At 35.7% G+C, this 14,605-nt stretch overlaps 1 protein-coding gene across 2 annotated transcripts in view; it reads right to left on the bottom strand.

The window, feature by feature from the left end:
* The window catches only part of TEX10 (testis expressed 10), a 53,962-nt gene that overhangs the window by 7,334 nt on the left and 32,023 nt on the right, over nucleotides 1–14,605 (bottom strand). The window contains exons 10-13 of one of the 2 annotated variants that reach the window (XM_066256648.1): nucleotides 13,664–13,752; nucleotides 11,877–12,010; nucleotides 2,659–2,739; nucleotides 863–1,044 (exon numbers count right to left, since the gene is read on the bottom strand). In XM_066256648.1, coding sequence (XP_066112745.1) covers nucleotides 863–1,044; nucleotides 2,659–2,739; nucleotides 11,877–12,010; nucleotides 13,664–13,752 — 486 coding nt within the window. The remainder of the gene's footprint in view (nucleotides 1–862; nucleotides 1,045–2,658; nucleotides 2,740–11,876; nucleotides 12,011–13,663; nucleotides 13,753–14,605) is intronic. The other variant, XM_066256647.1, reaches the window with a different exon arrangement.

Raw genomic sequence — 14,605 nt, 5'->3', positions numbered from 1 at the left:
GGGGATGGCTCCTTGGCCTCTGCCCCAGGCGCTAGAGTGGCTCTGGTCGCGACAGAGCGACGCCCCTGAGGGGCAGAGCATCACCCCCTGGTGGGCAGAGCGTCACCCCCTGGTGGGCGTGCCCGGTGGATCCTGGTCAGGTGCATGCGGGAGTCTGTCTCTCCCTGTTTCCAGCTTCAGAGAAATACAAAAAAAAAAAAAAAAGTTAACAGGTGAAAAAAAGTCACCTATTTTGCTCATCTATTAGATTTTTGAAAAATTTCATGCAATTTATTTTAATAGACATACCAGTAAGAACATAAGCATGAAAACACTTAGAATTTAAAATTCCACTCTGGCTAGTTCTAAAGAAGCCCAAAACAAAATAAAAAGACTTGTACTAATAAACCCATCCTTCTCAAAGAATTTTTTTCTTACTATACCAATCACAATGTTAATAAGAAGCTCTCAAAAAATTTTATAAGGCCACCTAAATTTCCAAATTTGTTGCTGAAAGGAAAAAATAAAAATGAAAAATCCTCATAGCACAAAGGAGATCCATGAAAGAAGAAAGAAAAAGCTCTGGTGAGGGAAAGAGACTTGACTTGGGGTGGTGAACACACAATACAATATAGAGATGAATTATAGAGCTGTACACCTGAAACCTATATAATTTTATTTATTAACCAATGCCACCCCAATAAATTCAATAAAAAAGAAAAATAAGAAACTAGCTAGGTTTATGCAAACAAAAAGAATTTAGAATATTTCTAAAATCTAATTGTCTTTCACTTTTAATTTTTTAAATTGAATGATTGCTTGATGGGGAAGGACTGGAACAGGTAGGAAAAAAATTAAAGTTGAAGAATACAAAAACTATTACCTCTTTCTTAGATGTTCTACTTCTCCTTTCTCTAAAGTGAGCAGAAAATACAGAAGACTGTAGCAACACGAAGCCAGGAACGGCAGTACAGTTTCACTAAGTACACACGTGTGATCCAGAAGCCTACAGATAACACCCAAAACACAGCCAGCTGTGCTGTCAGGAATCACTGTGAACCCCACCTAGGTGAGAAAAAGAAGATTAATGAAGTCTACACAATATTCCCCAGGATAAACCAAATACTATTAATTGAAGGGTTAACATCACACTTCTACTGAAAACTACTATAGTATATACATAATACATGTTACCTGCCACACTTTGAGCCCAGTTTTCTTTTGAGAATTTAATCTCTACATTAAATGACTCTGAAAACATGCAGACTCAAGAAATACTATTAACCCATCCTCTTCATGACAAAGTCTTTTAAAACTTTGAGTATTACAATTTCTACAAATGGTTAGAAATATTATTTAAAAGGATTTCATGCATTCAAAGAAAATCTTGATACCAACAATCACATTTACATTATCTTTAGATTATTTAAACTGAAAAACTCTAATATCTGGTACCAGCCCCATCCCAGGTAATTCAATATACAAAACAGAATTCATTATGCACTTAGCCTCCCCTGTCCTTTGATTAAGCTAGTCATTCAGACATGACTAAATACAGGAGTCAAGAAACTATTACTTAACATTTAATTGCTTCACTGCCTCAAAACCCACAAAAGGGACATCATGGAATCCTAATCCATCTGGATTCTACTGTATAAACTATAAGGTGGATAAACTTGCAACTGAATGTATACATGGTTTAAATCTCCTGGAGACTACCATTGAATAACATAAAAAAAGTCTACAGGTTCTGAGGTCTTAACCTTTACATCAGACTGTCTGAAGATAATGGCCTAGACTGGCATGTTGAGCTTTTTTTTACTGGGATAATGAATATAGTCAGAGGAAAGCAAACATTTCTGGCTGGACTGGAGGTAAAAAATAAAAAGAAAAATGTGGGTATCTTTGGAATAAAAGAAATAAATATTAGCAGTTTGATAGCAGGGAGAAAAAGAGTAATGAGAAATCAAAGCAGTATTCTTCCAACTCAAGGGAAATAGCATTTTAAAAGACAAAAGGTGTGGATATGCCTGTAAAATTATGCAACAAAAGTCCCTGGAAGACAAAATTTCGAATTCCTCTCTTGCATTATAATACATTATTATAATAAAAAGCCAAAGGTTAAAGTATCAAGACTGGAGGAAATTAAAAGCAAAACCAGACATACCTAAAGTGAATTTAATACCAATGAAAAAAGGACCACTAACTGTCCAGAAGACAAGTCATTCTCATGGCTGGATTCAGTGCCTCCAGTGACCAAGCCTTGAGCCAGTTAGGTTATATCCCTAATACTTTAGATCCCAAACCTTCTGGGTGAAAATTAGATCTCAATCTGGATTCTGGACTCTAAATACACTAACACCAGGCACATGTTAATTAAAACATTACAATGCAGAAGGACCTAAGGCATAATTTTAACGTTTTTAATTGCACAGATGTAGAATATAAGGTCCTATAAGGTCCTGGTATAAGGGCATTTTCCCAAGCTCAAAAACTAATGAGCAACAACCAGAAAAAACACCAAGATTTTCTCAATTCTTGCTGCAGCATCATGCTGTGAGAGGTTAGTAATCTCAGGGTTCTGGATTCTCACTCTCTCCTAGGCTATGACAAACCTAATCTTAAGCAAAGAACCGATATGCTTTTTTGTATAACAGAAAAAAATACAAATATATTTACCAAATGCTTACTGATGGCACTTTGTAGAATGTCAAAGCTCTGGCTTCGAGCAGGGATAACCAGTAAACTGTGACAAACTGTCTGTCAGAAAAGGAGAAAACCAATAACCACATCAGGACATTTTAGGTCAGAAACAAGTTCAACAGATTCTTTTTTTTTTAACCTACTTGCTCTACATATTAACAGGAAACTTAAAAAAAAAATGACTCTGAAGATGAAAATGTCAAAGGTCTAACAATCAAGCCTCATATATATGGGTTAATTTTCAAAAGCATTCATTTATTAAATATTTACTGGGCACTAAGCTAGTCCTATTAGGTGCCATACATAAGAATGAAAGAATGAGAAGCTCTTCCCTCTCACAGCCCTGATTTAGCTTATGATTTACTAAGGCAGAGACTATAGTTCTATTAAGTGCTACAACAAAAAGATCTGAGTGACGTCAACAAAGGGGCAACAAAAGCATTTTTTCCATTTGGTAGAAAAATATCATAAAAAAGTACCTATGATCTGGATATTAATACCCTGTTCAATTTAATTGTAACACTGCCTCCTACTCCCCAAAGATAAGAGAGAACAATTTTATAAGAAGAAAATGAGGGAGGTGTGAGTCCAATCCCTGGTACTTTAAATTTTCTAAGTTCTAAAGAAAACAAAAAGAAGAAAGGACAGCACTGAGTTCTCAGATGTAACAAAACTCCAGAAGTTGACCGAATGCAGTGACAAAAATGAAGCATGTAGAAAAATCGCAAGGAGAAAGAAAGGTAAGACTGGTGGAAAGAAGAACATCACTCTAAGAAGAAGATAATCAAGAGAACTGTCAATCAACCCTTAAAATCAACAGCTCTATGCATTATTTCTCTATAAACCCTCTTGTGGATTGATAGCACTCAAGAGTTGTTTTTGTGACAGAGACAGAGAGAGGGTCAGATAAGGACAGACAGACAGGAACGGAGAAAGATGAGAAGCATCAATTCTTCATTGCAGCACCTTAGATGTTCATTGATTGCTTTCTCTTATGTGCCTTGACTGTGGGGCTACAGCAGACCGAGGGACCTCTTGTTCAAGCCAGCGACCTTGGGTCCAAGCTGGTGAGCCTTGCTCAAACCAGATGAGCCCGCGCTCAAGCTAGCGACCTCGGGGTTTTGAACCTGGGTCCTCCACATCCCAGTCTGATGCTCTATCTACTGCGCCACCGCCTGGCAATTTTTCTTATCTTTTATTCTTGTAAATAACAATATAAACAACGTATTTCCATTGCCATCTTTCTACTTCAAAATGAGCACAGGGAATACTTTCATTATCAAAAGGGAAATCATGTTGCAAATGTCTATTCAATAGTCAATGACTCAACCCCTTCTTTTCTGCTTCCCTTTCCTTTCCTGAAAAATTCAGTTATAAAGGCATCATCAGCACTAGACTGGGCAGAATCCCAGAGAGCAGGCTACCTATGAATAAACAGACTGTCCCAGAGAGCTGGAGTTCAACTGGGGTGAGAATGACACCTGCATGGGAGAGACGTGGCACCAGAAAACGATTAATTATAAACAGAAGAGATGAAAACTTATGTCCACACAAAAAAACCTATACATGGATGTTTGTAGCAGCTTTAGTCATAACTGACAAAATTTGGAAGCAACCAAGATGACCCACAGTAGGTGAATGGATAAAAACCTGGTACATCTAGACAATGGACTATTACTCAGCACTAAAAAGAAATGAGCTACATAAAACCATTAAAAAAATGAAGGAACTTTAAGTAAAAAAATACATCTGGGTCCTGGCCAGTTGGCTCAGTGGTAGAGTGTCGGCACGGTGTGTGGATGTCCTGGGTTCAATTCCTGGCCAGGGCACACAGGAGAAGCTCCCATCTGCTTCTCCACCCTTCCCCCTCTCCTTTCTATCTCTCTCTTCCCCTCCCCCAGTCAAGTCTCCATTGGAGCAAAGTTGGCCCGGGTGCTGAGGATGGCTCCATGGCCTCCACCTCAGGTGCTAGAATGGCTCCAGTTGCAATGGAGCATCGAACCCTAGCAGGCTTCCCAGGTGGATCCTGGTTGGGCACATGTGGGAGTCTGTCTCTCTGCCTCTCTACTTCTCATTTCAGAAAAATACAAAAAAGAAAAAAGAAAAAATAATACAACCTGAAGAAACTATATACTATATGGTTTCAATATATGACATTAAGGAAAGGGCAAAATTTCAGAGACAATAAAAAGATCACTAGTTGCCGAGGATTGGGGGAAGAATAAGCAGACCTCAAAAGATTTAAGGGCAGTGAAAATAGTCAGTATTATAACCACAATGATGGATACATGTCATTATACATTTGTCCAAACCCATAGAATGAACACCAAGGGCGAAGAACCATAATGTGAACTATAGACTTGAATGATTGTATCAACGTAAATACATTAACTGTAACAAATTTACCACTCTGGCAGGAGATGTTAATAATGGAGGAAGTTTTGTGTACGGGTGGGAAGGGGGTATATAGAAAATATCTGTTTCTTCCCTTTAATTTTGCTGTGAAACTAAAACTGCTCTATACAATAGTCTTGAATTTTAAAAAAAATATTTGATTGAATTTAAGAGCAGATTAGATACCTTAGGGCAGTGGTTCTCAAAGTGATTTCCAGGTGTGCCCTATGGTATTCCAGGGAAATATGTGCCTGTTGAGGACCAAAAAACCAACAGGGTTTTGGGAGTTTAGATATTTGGGGACAGAGGTGTGGGGCACTGGCTGTAAGCTGTCAGTCTGCCCAACCCCCCACCTCACTTGCCTGATTAGGTTGCAAAAGGCTGTAAAGCTGTGGTGCTGGATTGTTTACACTACCCCCCATGTTCCCTGGAAAGACTAGAGGCAAGTTTCTTCTATCCTTTGGTATAAAGTTAAGATGATATGTATAGTGGGGGTTTTGGATTGATGATTAAACATAAGGAAGAGTCTCTTGAAGCCTTTTGGATTTCTATAAGAGAAGAATATGTGGCAATGTCTAAAAAAGCTTTAAACATTTTTGTACAATTTTCAACATCCTATTTATGTGAATTAGGATTTTCTACCTTCAACACAATTAAGAATAAAAAGAGAGAAATTCTTCAATGTACTGATGAGAAAATGCGAGTTTGCCTTTCAAATATATGACCAAACATTGAAGAAATCGCTAGGACACATCAGGCTCATGTTTCTTATAAACACAAGAATGAAAAAACTTAACACATTTGCACTGGGACCTGCCAAATTTACTAAATCTTACTAAGAATGTATCTATATATCTGGTCTACTGGAAAGTTCTGTCCGTTTTGGGAATAAAACAAAATACAAATTTTTTTTACCGTCAATAAACTTTATTAAATAATATAATTGCATTATTAATGGTTTCTTGCCAGCGTGAGGGCAATTTGTATATCCCATTTTTGAAAAATGTTTTATCTTTCGATGCAAAAAATTGAACCAGTGCTTGTTTGATATCTTCTTCAATTTTGAATATTTTGCCCTTCAAAAAATTTTGTAAGGACAAAAACAAGTGATAGTTGGAGGGTGCTAAGTCTGGGGAATATGGTGGATGCAACAGACATGCTACTGTAGCATTTCTTCCTTGTTGAGATTTGTAAAAATTACAGTGGCGTAAATGAACTTTATGAGTAGCCAGGGGTACAGTATCGCTTCACACATAAGACTAATGTGAATCAACTTTGTTTTAGTTACTTTGCTACATCAGTATGTATACATTAACTGATAAAAATAGAGAGGCACAAATGCGCCAAATAAACGTGCTTATGTGTCGAAACTTGTTGTGATAGAAACGGACAGAACTTTCCGGTACATCTTATATATATAAAAAGATAACTTTTTTGTCGTTTTTTTATTTTTTAACCAGTTTTTTACAAATTCTAAAAAGCATAACTCAAAAAATGTAACATAAAAATGTTTCTTAATGTCAGAATAAATTTAATTTTGTCATATTTATTTCATTTAATTACCATAAAAGCACACTGGACTTTATTTTTTTCTTTAATATTTGACTTAGTTATTATAACATATTTCTCAGAAATTTGTATATAGTGCACCTACAATTATTTGTAGGATTTTAAATGCGCCCCGACTTCAAAAAGTTTGAGAACCACTGCCTTAGGGAAAAAAACCTCAGTGCATTTCAAGACATAACATAGTTTCTGAAATAGATCAAAAACACCTTTAAAAAATAGTCTCAAATATTCTTTTTCTTAAACTGGACTTATGTTTTATTGTTATCCTTCAGAGCTTATTCATGTTAAAAATATTATTTTACAACCATTCAATATTTTATAAATGACAATTATTAACCTTATCTGCAGGATAATACCAAGTCGTGTAACATAACGTAAACTGGAGACCAGAAGGGGACAAAAACATTTTTTGAAGAAATAATGGCTGACGCTTTTTTCTAAACACAAATTTTAAACCTAATAAAACACTGAGCAAACACTGAGCTAAGAGAAACACAAATAACACCAGTGCATAAGCAAACTGCTGAAAAAAATAATTAAAATCTTTAAAATATGTAGGAAAAAAGCATGTAGAAAATAAAAAAACATTACATATAAACAACAAAGAAAAGAATGACCTCACTTATTATTACACATGGCATATAGTATGAAGTGGTATAGTATAATTCGAAGGTAGGATGTGTTAACAAGCAAACACTTAAAAACAAAACAACAGGCAAAGGTAATATGCCAAAAGTAGAGACAAAATAGAATGCTTAAAATACTCAAACTGAAAAACAATGAATCAGTCATATCAGACTACAGCGGAGTATGAAATACTACACCACAGTGAAAAAGAATGAATTATTGTTTATAAATATAGATGCCTTAATAAACTGAATGCATAAAAAGCAAATTACTGAAAAGTATTTCTGTTTCAAAAAACTTAATAACATGTAAAACTAAACAACATAGTCTGGAGTTACATATGAATATGGTAAAAGTATGAAGAAGCAAGAGGATGATAAAAAATTTAAAGACAGTCTTAGTCTAAAGGGAGATGGAAAAGGCACACAGGGTTTCAAAAATAATGAAAAATGTTCTTTTTCTTAAACTGGACTTATGTTTTATTGTTACCCTTCAGAGCTTATTCATGTTAAAAATATTATTTTACAACCATTCAATATTTTATAAATGACAATTATTAACCTTAAAATCTTTCACTGGCTCTGGAATAGAAATCTCCATTTGGGAAAGGTATCTCTGTCCAGAGATTCCTTTTCCCTTTGTGATCTTTCCCTGTTAATTACTGTTTCCATCATTAACGGCAAGGTCCAAATCAGTGTATAGAGTATGTTATTTCTATAAAAGGAGAAAAACGTAAGAATATATGTAGTCATTTGTGAAGACAGAAGATATCCGAAAGAATACATTTAGAAACTGAGGAAGGAAAACGGGTGGATGAGAGACAGGAAATGGAAGAAGACTTTTTACTATTATCCTTCTGTTCTCCTGAATTACACTTTGTGAATACCTACTACAAAAAAGTCTGAGATTTTCATCTTTAAAGTTTGTGTGTTTTTTTAAAAAAATCACTTTGGCCTAGGCAGATTAAACTTCAACTAAGCAATTCCACTCTATCAACTAATAACTTATCCAAATGATGTAATTAGAAAAATGTTTTTACACTAAGGGTGTCAAAAAAGTATGTATATTTCTAATATGTTCTACTTTCATAAGAAAAGGCCAACTCAAATATAGGTAAGTCTACCAAAACGAAAACTGAAATCTTTACTGAAGAACTTCAAAACCAAAAATGAGACTTTCTCATTTTTCCTAATTTATGTCTTAACATTTCAGAGACAGCAACCTTGAAGTTTAATATATGTCTTTGCCAAATGTTCACTTCAGAAATATAACTGATCGCACTTTCATGACAATTATGTCTTGGCTTTACACAAATGATACTTATGAAAATTTTAAATTATAAGATAAAGGTTATATAAGTTCTCCAGGTTACCCAACTACATACTGGCGAATCTATGCTTGGAATCTGGGCCCACCAATCCCCACTCGATGCTTTCTCCAATACATCATGAGAGGTGAAATACATTAGAAACAGTGTGTCTTCTAAGCTACCCTAACTACTGCTGGTAAACCTAAACTCCCCAGTCAAGGATTCGAGATAAAATATATTTTTTAAAGATTTTACTTATTGATTTTGGAAAGGAGAAAGAGCAAGAGAAAGACAGGGTGGGGGGAGGAGCAGGAAGCATCAACTTGTAGTAGTTGCTTCTGGTATGTGCCTTGACCAGGCAAGCCCAGGGTTTCGAACTAGGGAACCGTGGCACTACAGGTCGATGCTTTATCCACTGTGCCACCATAGGTCAGGCAAGGTAAAATTTTAGATATTAAATAATTAAGTTGGTTAACCGATTCATTATTTCTTCTCACTTTTTAAAATCCACTATTTTTGGAGAACCTACATGTAAACACAGTACCAGATACTACAGTAATAAAGAGAAGGTAAACATCACTGGCATGAGTTAAGTGTTATGATGAGTCAAAGCCATGAAATATTAATTTATTTTTAATTAATATTTAATTAAAATATTGAGAGGAGGGAAGACAGAGACAGACTTCTGCATGTGCCCCAACCAGGATCCACCTGGCAAGCCCACTAGGGAGCGATGCTATGCCCATCTGGGGCCGTTGTTCCATTGCTCAGTAAACTAGTTTTTCTTAGTGCCTAAGGCAGAGACAATGGAGCCATCCTTGGTACTCAGGGCCAACTTACTCCAATTGAGCCATGGCTGCAGCTGAGGGAGAAGGAAGGGGAGGAGAGGGAGAGGAAAAGAGAGAAGGGGGGGAGAGGGAGGGAGAGGGGGAGAGGGGGGGGAGAGAGAGAGAGAAAGAGAGAGAGAGAGAGAGAGAGAAAGGTAAGAGGGGGAAGAGGTTGGAGAAGCAGATGGGTACTTCTCCTGTGTGCCCTGACCAGAAATCGAACCCGGGACATCCCTACACTGGGCCGATGCTCTACCACTGAGCCAACCAGCCAGGACTCATGAAATACTCTTAATATCTAAAAAAAAATACCTACAAAAAATACAGTATTCAGAATAGAACAAAAGAAGAAAATAAGTCAGCTGAACAAAATAAACTGATATAGCAACAGAACAGAAGAAGGTTGTAACTTGGATGCTAACAAGGAAGTTTAAAAGAATAGACTTGGCTTGGCAGTTAGGAATTACAAGGAAAGAATATAGTCAGTGTCCTGGACAGGCCTTCTGAATCATTAAAATAAAATTAGCCAGCAGAGAATACAACCTCAGACTTTGCAAGGAAGGTTAAAACCAAAATCATTTGTGGATGACTTAACTGCATTCATACTGAGAAAATACCTTTCAATGCAAAGACAGAACTGAAGAAATAAGTAATAGAAACTAATATAGACAGGTTTTAGAGAATCAAATCCTTAGTAAGAATGTTTATAATGTTTTAGTATATTTAATTTATGTATCTATAAGATAATTTGCCCATTAGGGTAAAAGATCAATCTTATAATTCCAATTTAAAACATGTCAGTAATTAAACTAGTAATTTTAATTTTAATTTTACTATCAAAAGTACCAAAACTTAAGCTATATTAAGACCAATCATATTTTCCTAACCAGTGGTGGTGCAGTGGATAGAGCATCAACCTAGGATGCTGAGGTCCAAGATCCAAATCCCCAACGTTGCTGGCTTGAATATGGGATGATCAACATGATCCCAAGGTTGCTGGCTTGAGCCCCCCCACATAAAGGCACATATGAGAATCAATCAATAAACAACTAAAATGAGCCTGACCAGGCGGTGGCGCAGTGGATAGAGCGTCGGACTGGGATGCCAAGGGCCCAGGTTCGAGACCCCGAGGGTGCCAGCTTGAGTACAGGCTCATCTGGTTTAAGCAAAAGCTCACCAGCTTGGACCCAAGGTCGCTGGCTTGAGCAAGGGGTTACTCTGTCTGCTGACGGCCTGCGGTCAAGGTACATATGAGAAAGCAATCAATGAACAACTAAGGTGTTGCAATGCACAACGGAAAACTAATGATTAATGCTTCTCATTGCTCCGTTCCTGTCTGTCTGTTCCTGTCTATCCCTCTCTCTGACTCTCTCTCTGTCTCTATAAAAAATAAAAACAAATAAACAACTAAAGTGATACAACTATAAGTTGATGCTTATCCATTTCCCTCTTTCAGAAAAACTAAAAATAAAAAAGGTTAACCATATCTAATTTAACTTATTAGATGTTTAAGATTCACTTTAACATTTGTGAAGGTTTGTCAGAAAACTGAACTACTTGACAGATAGTAACTATAACAAAAGTTATCCCTGGTCAGGGCACACAGGAGAGGTTACCATCTGCTTTTTCCCCACTGCCATAGCTCAGTTGAAGCAAACTGACCCCAGGTCTTGAGGATGGCTCCATGGCCTCGCCTCAGGCACTAAAATAGCTCGGTTGCCAAGCAATGGAGCAACATCCCCAAACGGGCAGAGCATCACCCAGTAGGCTTGTTGGGTGATCCCCATCGGGGCATATGCGGCAATCTGTCTCTCTACCTCCTGCTTTTCACTTAAAGGAAAAAAAAGTTATTTAAACAGAAAACTTTACCTATTTGTAAAAGAAGTAAAATATAATCAGTTCTTTTTTAAATGACTGCTTAATTTTACTGTATCTAGAAAGTAAGATTTATAAATTGAACTTTTAAAGTTTGAGGAAAAATTAAGAGTTTTAAATTTAACTTTAATAAACTATGTTACCTCAAAACCAAAGGAATTGCTCAATAATCCTTTTGTTTAAAAAAGGCTACCTTTAAGGCCACCAAACCCTACTGAAGTCTTATTCATCCCTCAATACCTAAGTCAAATTCCTCCTCTTCCAAGAAGCCTTTCCTCCTTTCCTAGATGTATCTATCTTATCTGTCCTGTGCTTCATAAAAGAAAATAAAATCATCTCTATCATTCAATTGATACTTTTATTCTAGTGGCATTATTTATAATGAAAAGCATATGGAGAGAGACATGTGTTTAGAAACATTTATCTCCTAGCCAAGATCATTAACACTTTCAGAACATGGATCATGTTTTATAAACGACTTTGTATCATCTCTAAGAATATCTCATACAAGGCAATCCTAATATATTCTAACCATTGGTGGTTGATGAACTTAATTTTAATAGCCAGGAATTTCTTTTTAAATGCACTATTACCTCTGTTACATCCCAATGGTGTAAAAACTGATCCAGGTCTGTGAGATAAAGCAACACAGGGGAAAGCTGTGTCTGGATGACATGAGGAACACCTCGAAGGCTCTGAAGCCAAGTCAACTCCTCTTTTGAAAACCCTAATTTGGGTACAAAAAAAGTCAAATTAAAAAATAAATCACAAAGCAAGTGACATTCTTTGTTATTTATTTAAAAAAAGAGATAACATGTACCTCTAAGTTAAATTCTTCTCTAAGCTACCTTGTTTCTCTGAATTTCTGCATTTCATGTAGTGTTTTAAAAAATGAGTAGCTATTAATAGAGACAGTAATTATAGATAAAAGCACGTGTGCTCTGATCTAAACTATAATAAAGCAAAAAACAGGTTTACCCCTCATACAGAGGGCTATAAAAGGTAAAAGGTATAACCTTTCCAAATGATAGGTTTAAAAAATCAAATGAACAAGTAAAATATACTCCACACATATACCAAACTGTATTCTTGTACATAATAACCCTTTCAAACTACTGATTCTCTTACCACCTCTATTACACTTGGCCTGTCCTACAGAAACCATTTGCCAAAGTCCCTCCTGAACAATAGCTCTCAGAATGATCAGAATACCAGCAATGTAGTCAGTAAGACCGTGGCTTTCTGCTTTGATGTTCAGATCACTCTACTTTCATGAACATAGCCTAAAGAGGCATCATCTAGTTTGATCCACATCACACTACTGACTCCTAATGAGTTTTCTAAAACCACTAATCTTTCAAAAGGTACTACTAAAACAAAAAAGCCCCCACCCCATCTCAAATGTGTACATACAAAACTATCAAACAAACATGTAGGAGTCTACATTTATCTTTTATATAAAATTTATTTTGCTAGATTCACCTATAAAAACCTGTCAAATTCTCTTTGGAGTCTTAACATATCAATTATATATAAGTCTTCTAATTACCAAGTCTTCAAAAAATTTCAAAGAATCTCATCTTCATCATCCAAGTATAAAACTGAAATCATCCAAGTATAAAACTCATCCAAGTATAAAACTGAAATAATGAACAACTACAATCATTTAAACAATCCAATTTACAACACTTCTAGATTCATTTTACTAAATTTGCTTTAAGGGAAAATGGAATGTAGAACAAAGACTAATCTATATTTGAAACTCTTCCTATCAAGTTAAACATTTTAAACATGTTTTGAATGAATATTCTATGCATCAATTTCTAAAAGTATGCCAACTGGGCTTTCTCTGGCTATATGAATAAAAGTCAGGTATGTCAGTTCACTGAAAACAAAAATAACAATGAAGTTGAGAAATAAGACTAAGAACAAAGTGAAAAATACAATGATGACATTTAAGTAATCCCAGGATTTTGGTAGTTGTACTATGAAAGATGGATCATGCATCTCCCTGCCTCAAGAGCCTGACAATGTTAGGTACTAATATTTCAAACTCAATGGATAGCTCCATTGGAGCGCATCAGCCTCAGGTGCTAAAAATAGCTCGGTACTCAAGCATTGGCCCTAGACGGAGTTGCCGGGTGGATCCCAATTGGGACACATACAGGAATCTGCCTATTTCCCCTCCTCTCACCTGAAAAAAAAAGAAAAGAAAAAGAAAACGCAATTCCCTCAAAGATTTCTACTTATTAATTGATAAAAATCATTCTAAGATAGTTTATTTATCTTCCTTAAAACTTAGAACCAACCATATAAGACAGTAAATTTTAGGATAATCTTTATCAATTTTTTCCTTTCCTTAACAGGTGAATGTGGTTACCTGTAAGTGTTGAGAATAAGAAGCTCAAATAATCCACATCACTTATCAAAGAGTCTTTAACTGAATACTTCCATCCAGAAAACGATGATCTAAAATAAACCATAGGAGAACTATTACGAAAAGTGACCAATTTGAACACTCAAGAATAATAACACAATATATAACCATTTCTCTTTATTAAAAACAAGTCTGAACAACTTTAACGAAACCTCTAGTATGTATTAATTTATATATAAGGGCTCATCTACCATGATACAGAAATTGTAACTTCTAACATATTTATATTTATGTTAATTTCATTAAAAAGTATAACTGGTCCACACAGTATATGGTTAATTTAGAAAATTTCCACACCATTTGAAAATCATGTTCTAAGGAGCCAAGATTAAGTTTTGCTTTTTAGTAGTTTCAGTTGCCATATACTTACTACTTGACTTTTATGAAGTCTTATTTGGCTTAAACAAGCTCCAGTTTCCTACCTAAGCCAAAATACCTTAATCAGGCAAAGAATACTTCTACTTAAAGCCACTTTAAGATAACTATGTGTTCCTACACTTTGCAAAGCTTTAACTAAGTCTACGTAACATAACAATAGTGCAGCTAAAGTAATGGAAGGGGACTCAAGGGAACAGCCAAATGTAAATCAGTTTCTCATTAAACAATGATTATCTGGTTTCTGCTATGAGTTCAGTTTTCAGTGACTAAAAATTCCCTTTAAGATAAGGCTGAAAAGGAAGAGAGCATATGTCAACCAGGAAGATAGCAAAAGGCTGAGAATGATCAGATCCAATAAGCTAAGACTAAAAATTTCATCACAGATATCTGAATAAATGTCAGACAAAATTAGGAAAGTCTAATTCAACTTAGAAGTGCTTAATATTTTTACTGTTAACTGTATTTAACCCATTGAAAGTAGGAATCAACTGTGCCATCTAGTGGCTA

This window comes from Saccopteryx bilineata, chromosome 2 (genome assembly GCF_036850765.1).
Source record: "Saccopteryx bilineata isolate mSacBil1 chromosome 2, mSacBil1_pri_phased_curated, whole genome shotgun sequence".
Classification (NCBI taxonomy): Eukaryota; Metazoa; Chordata; class Mammalia; order Chiroptera; family Emballonuridae; genus Saccopteryx; species Saccopteryx bilineata.
The sequence above is the reverse complement of the archived record's forward strand: the minus strand, read 5'-3'. Positions and strand labels throughout refer to the sequence as shown.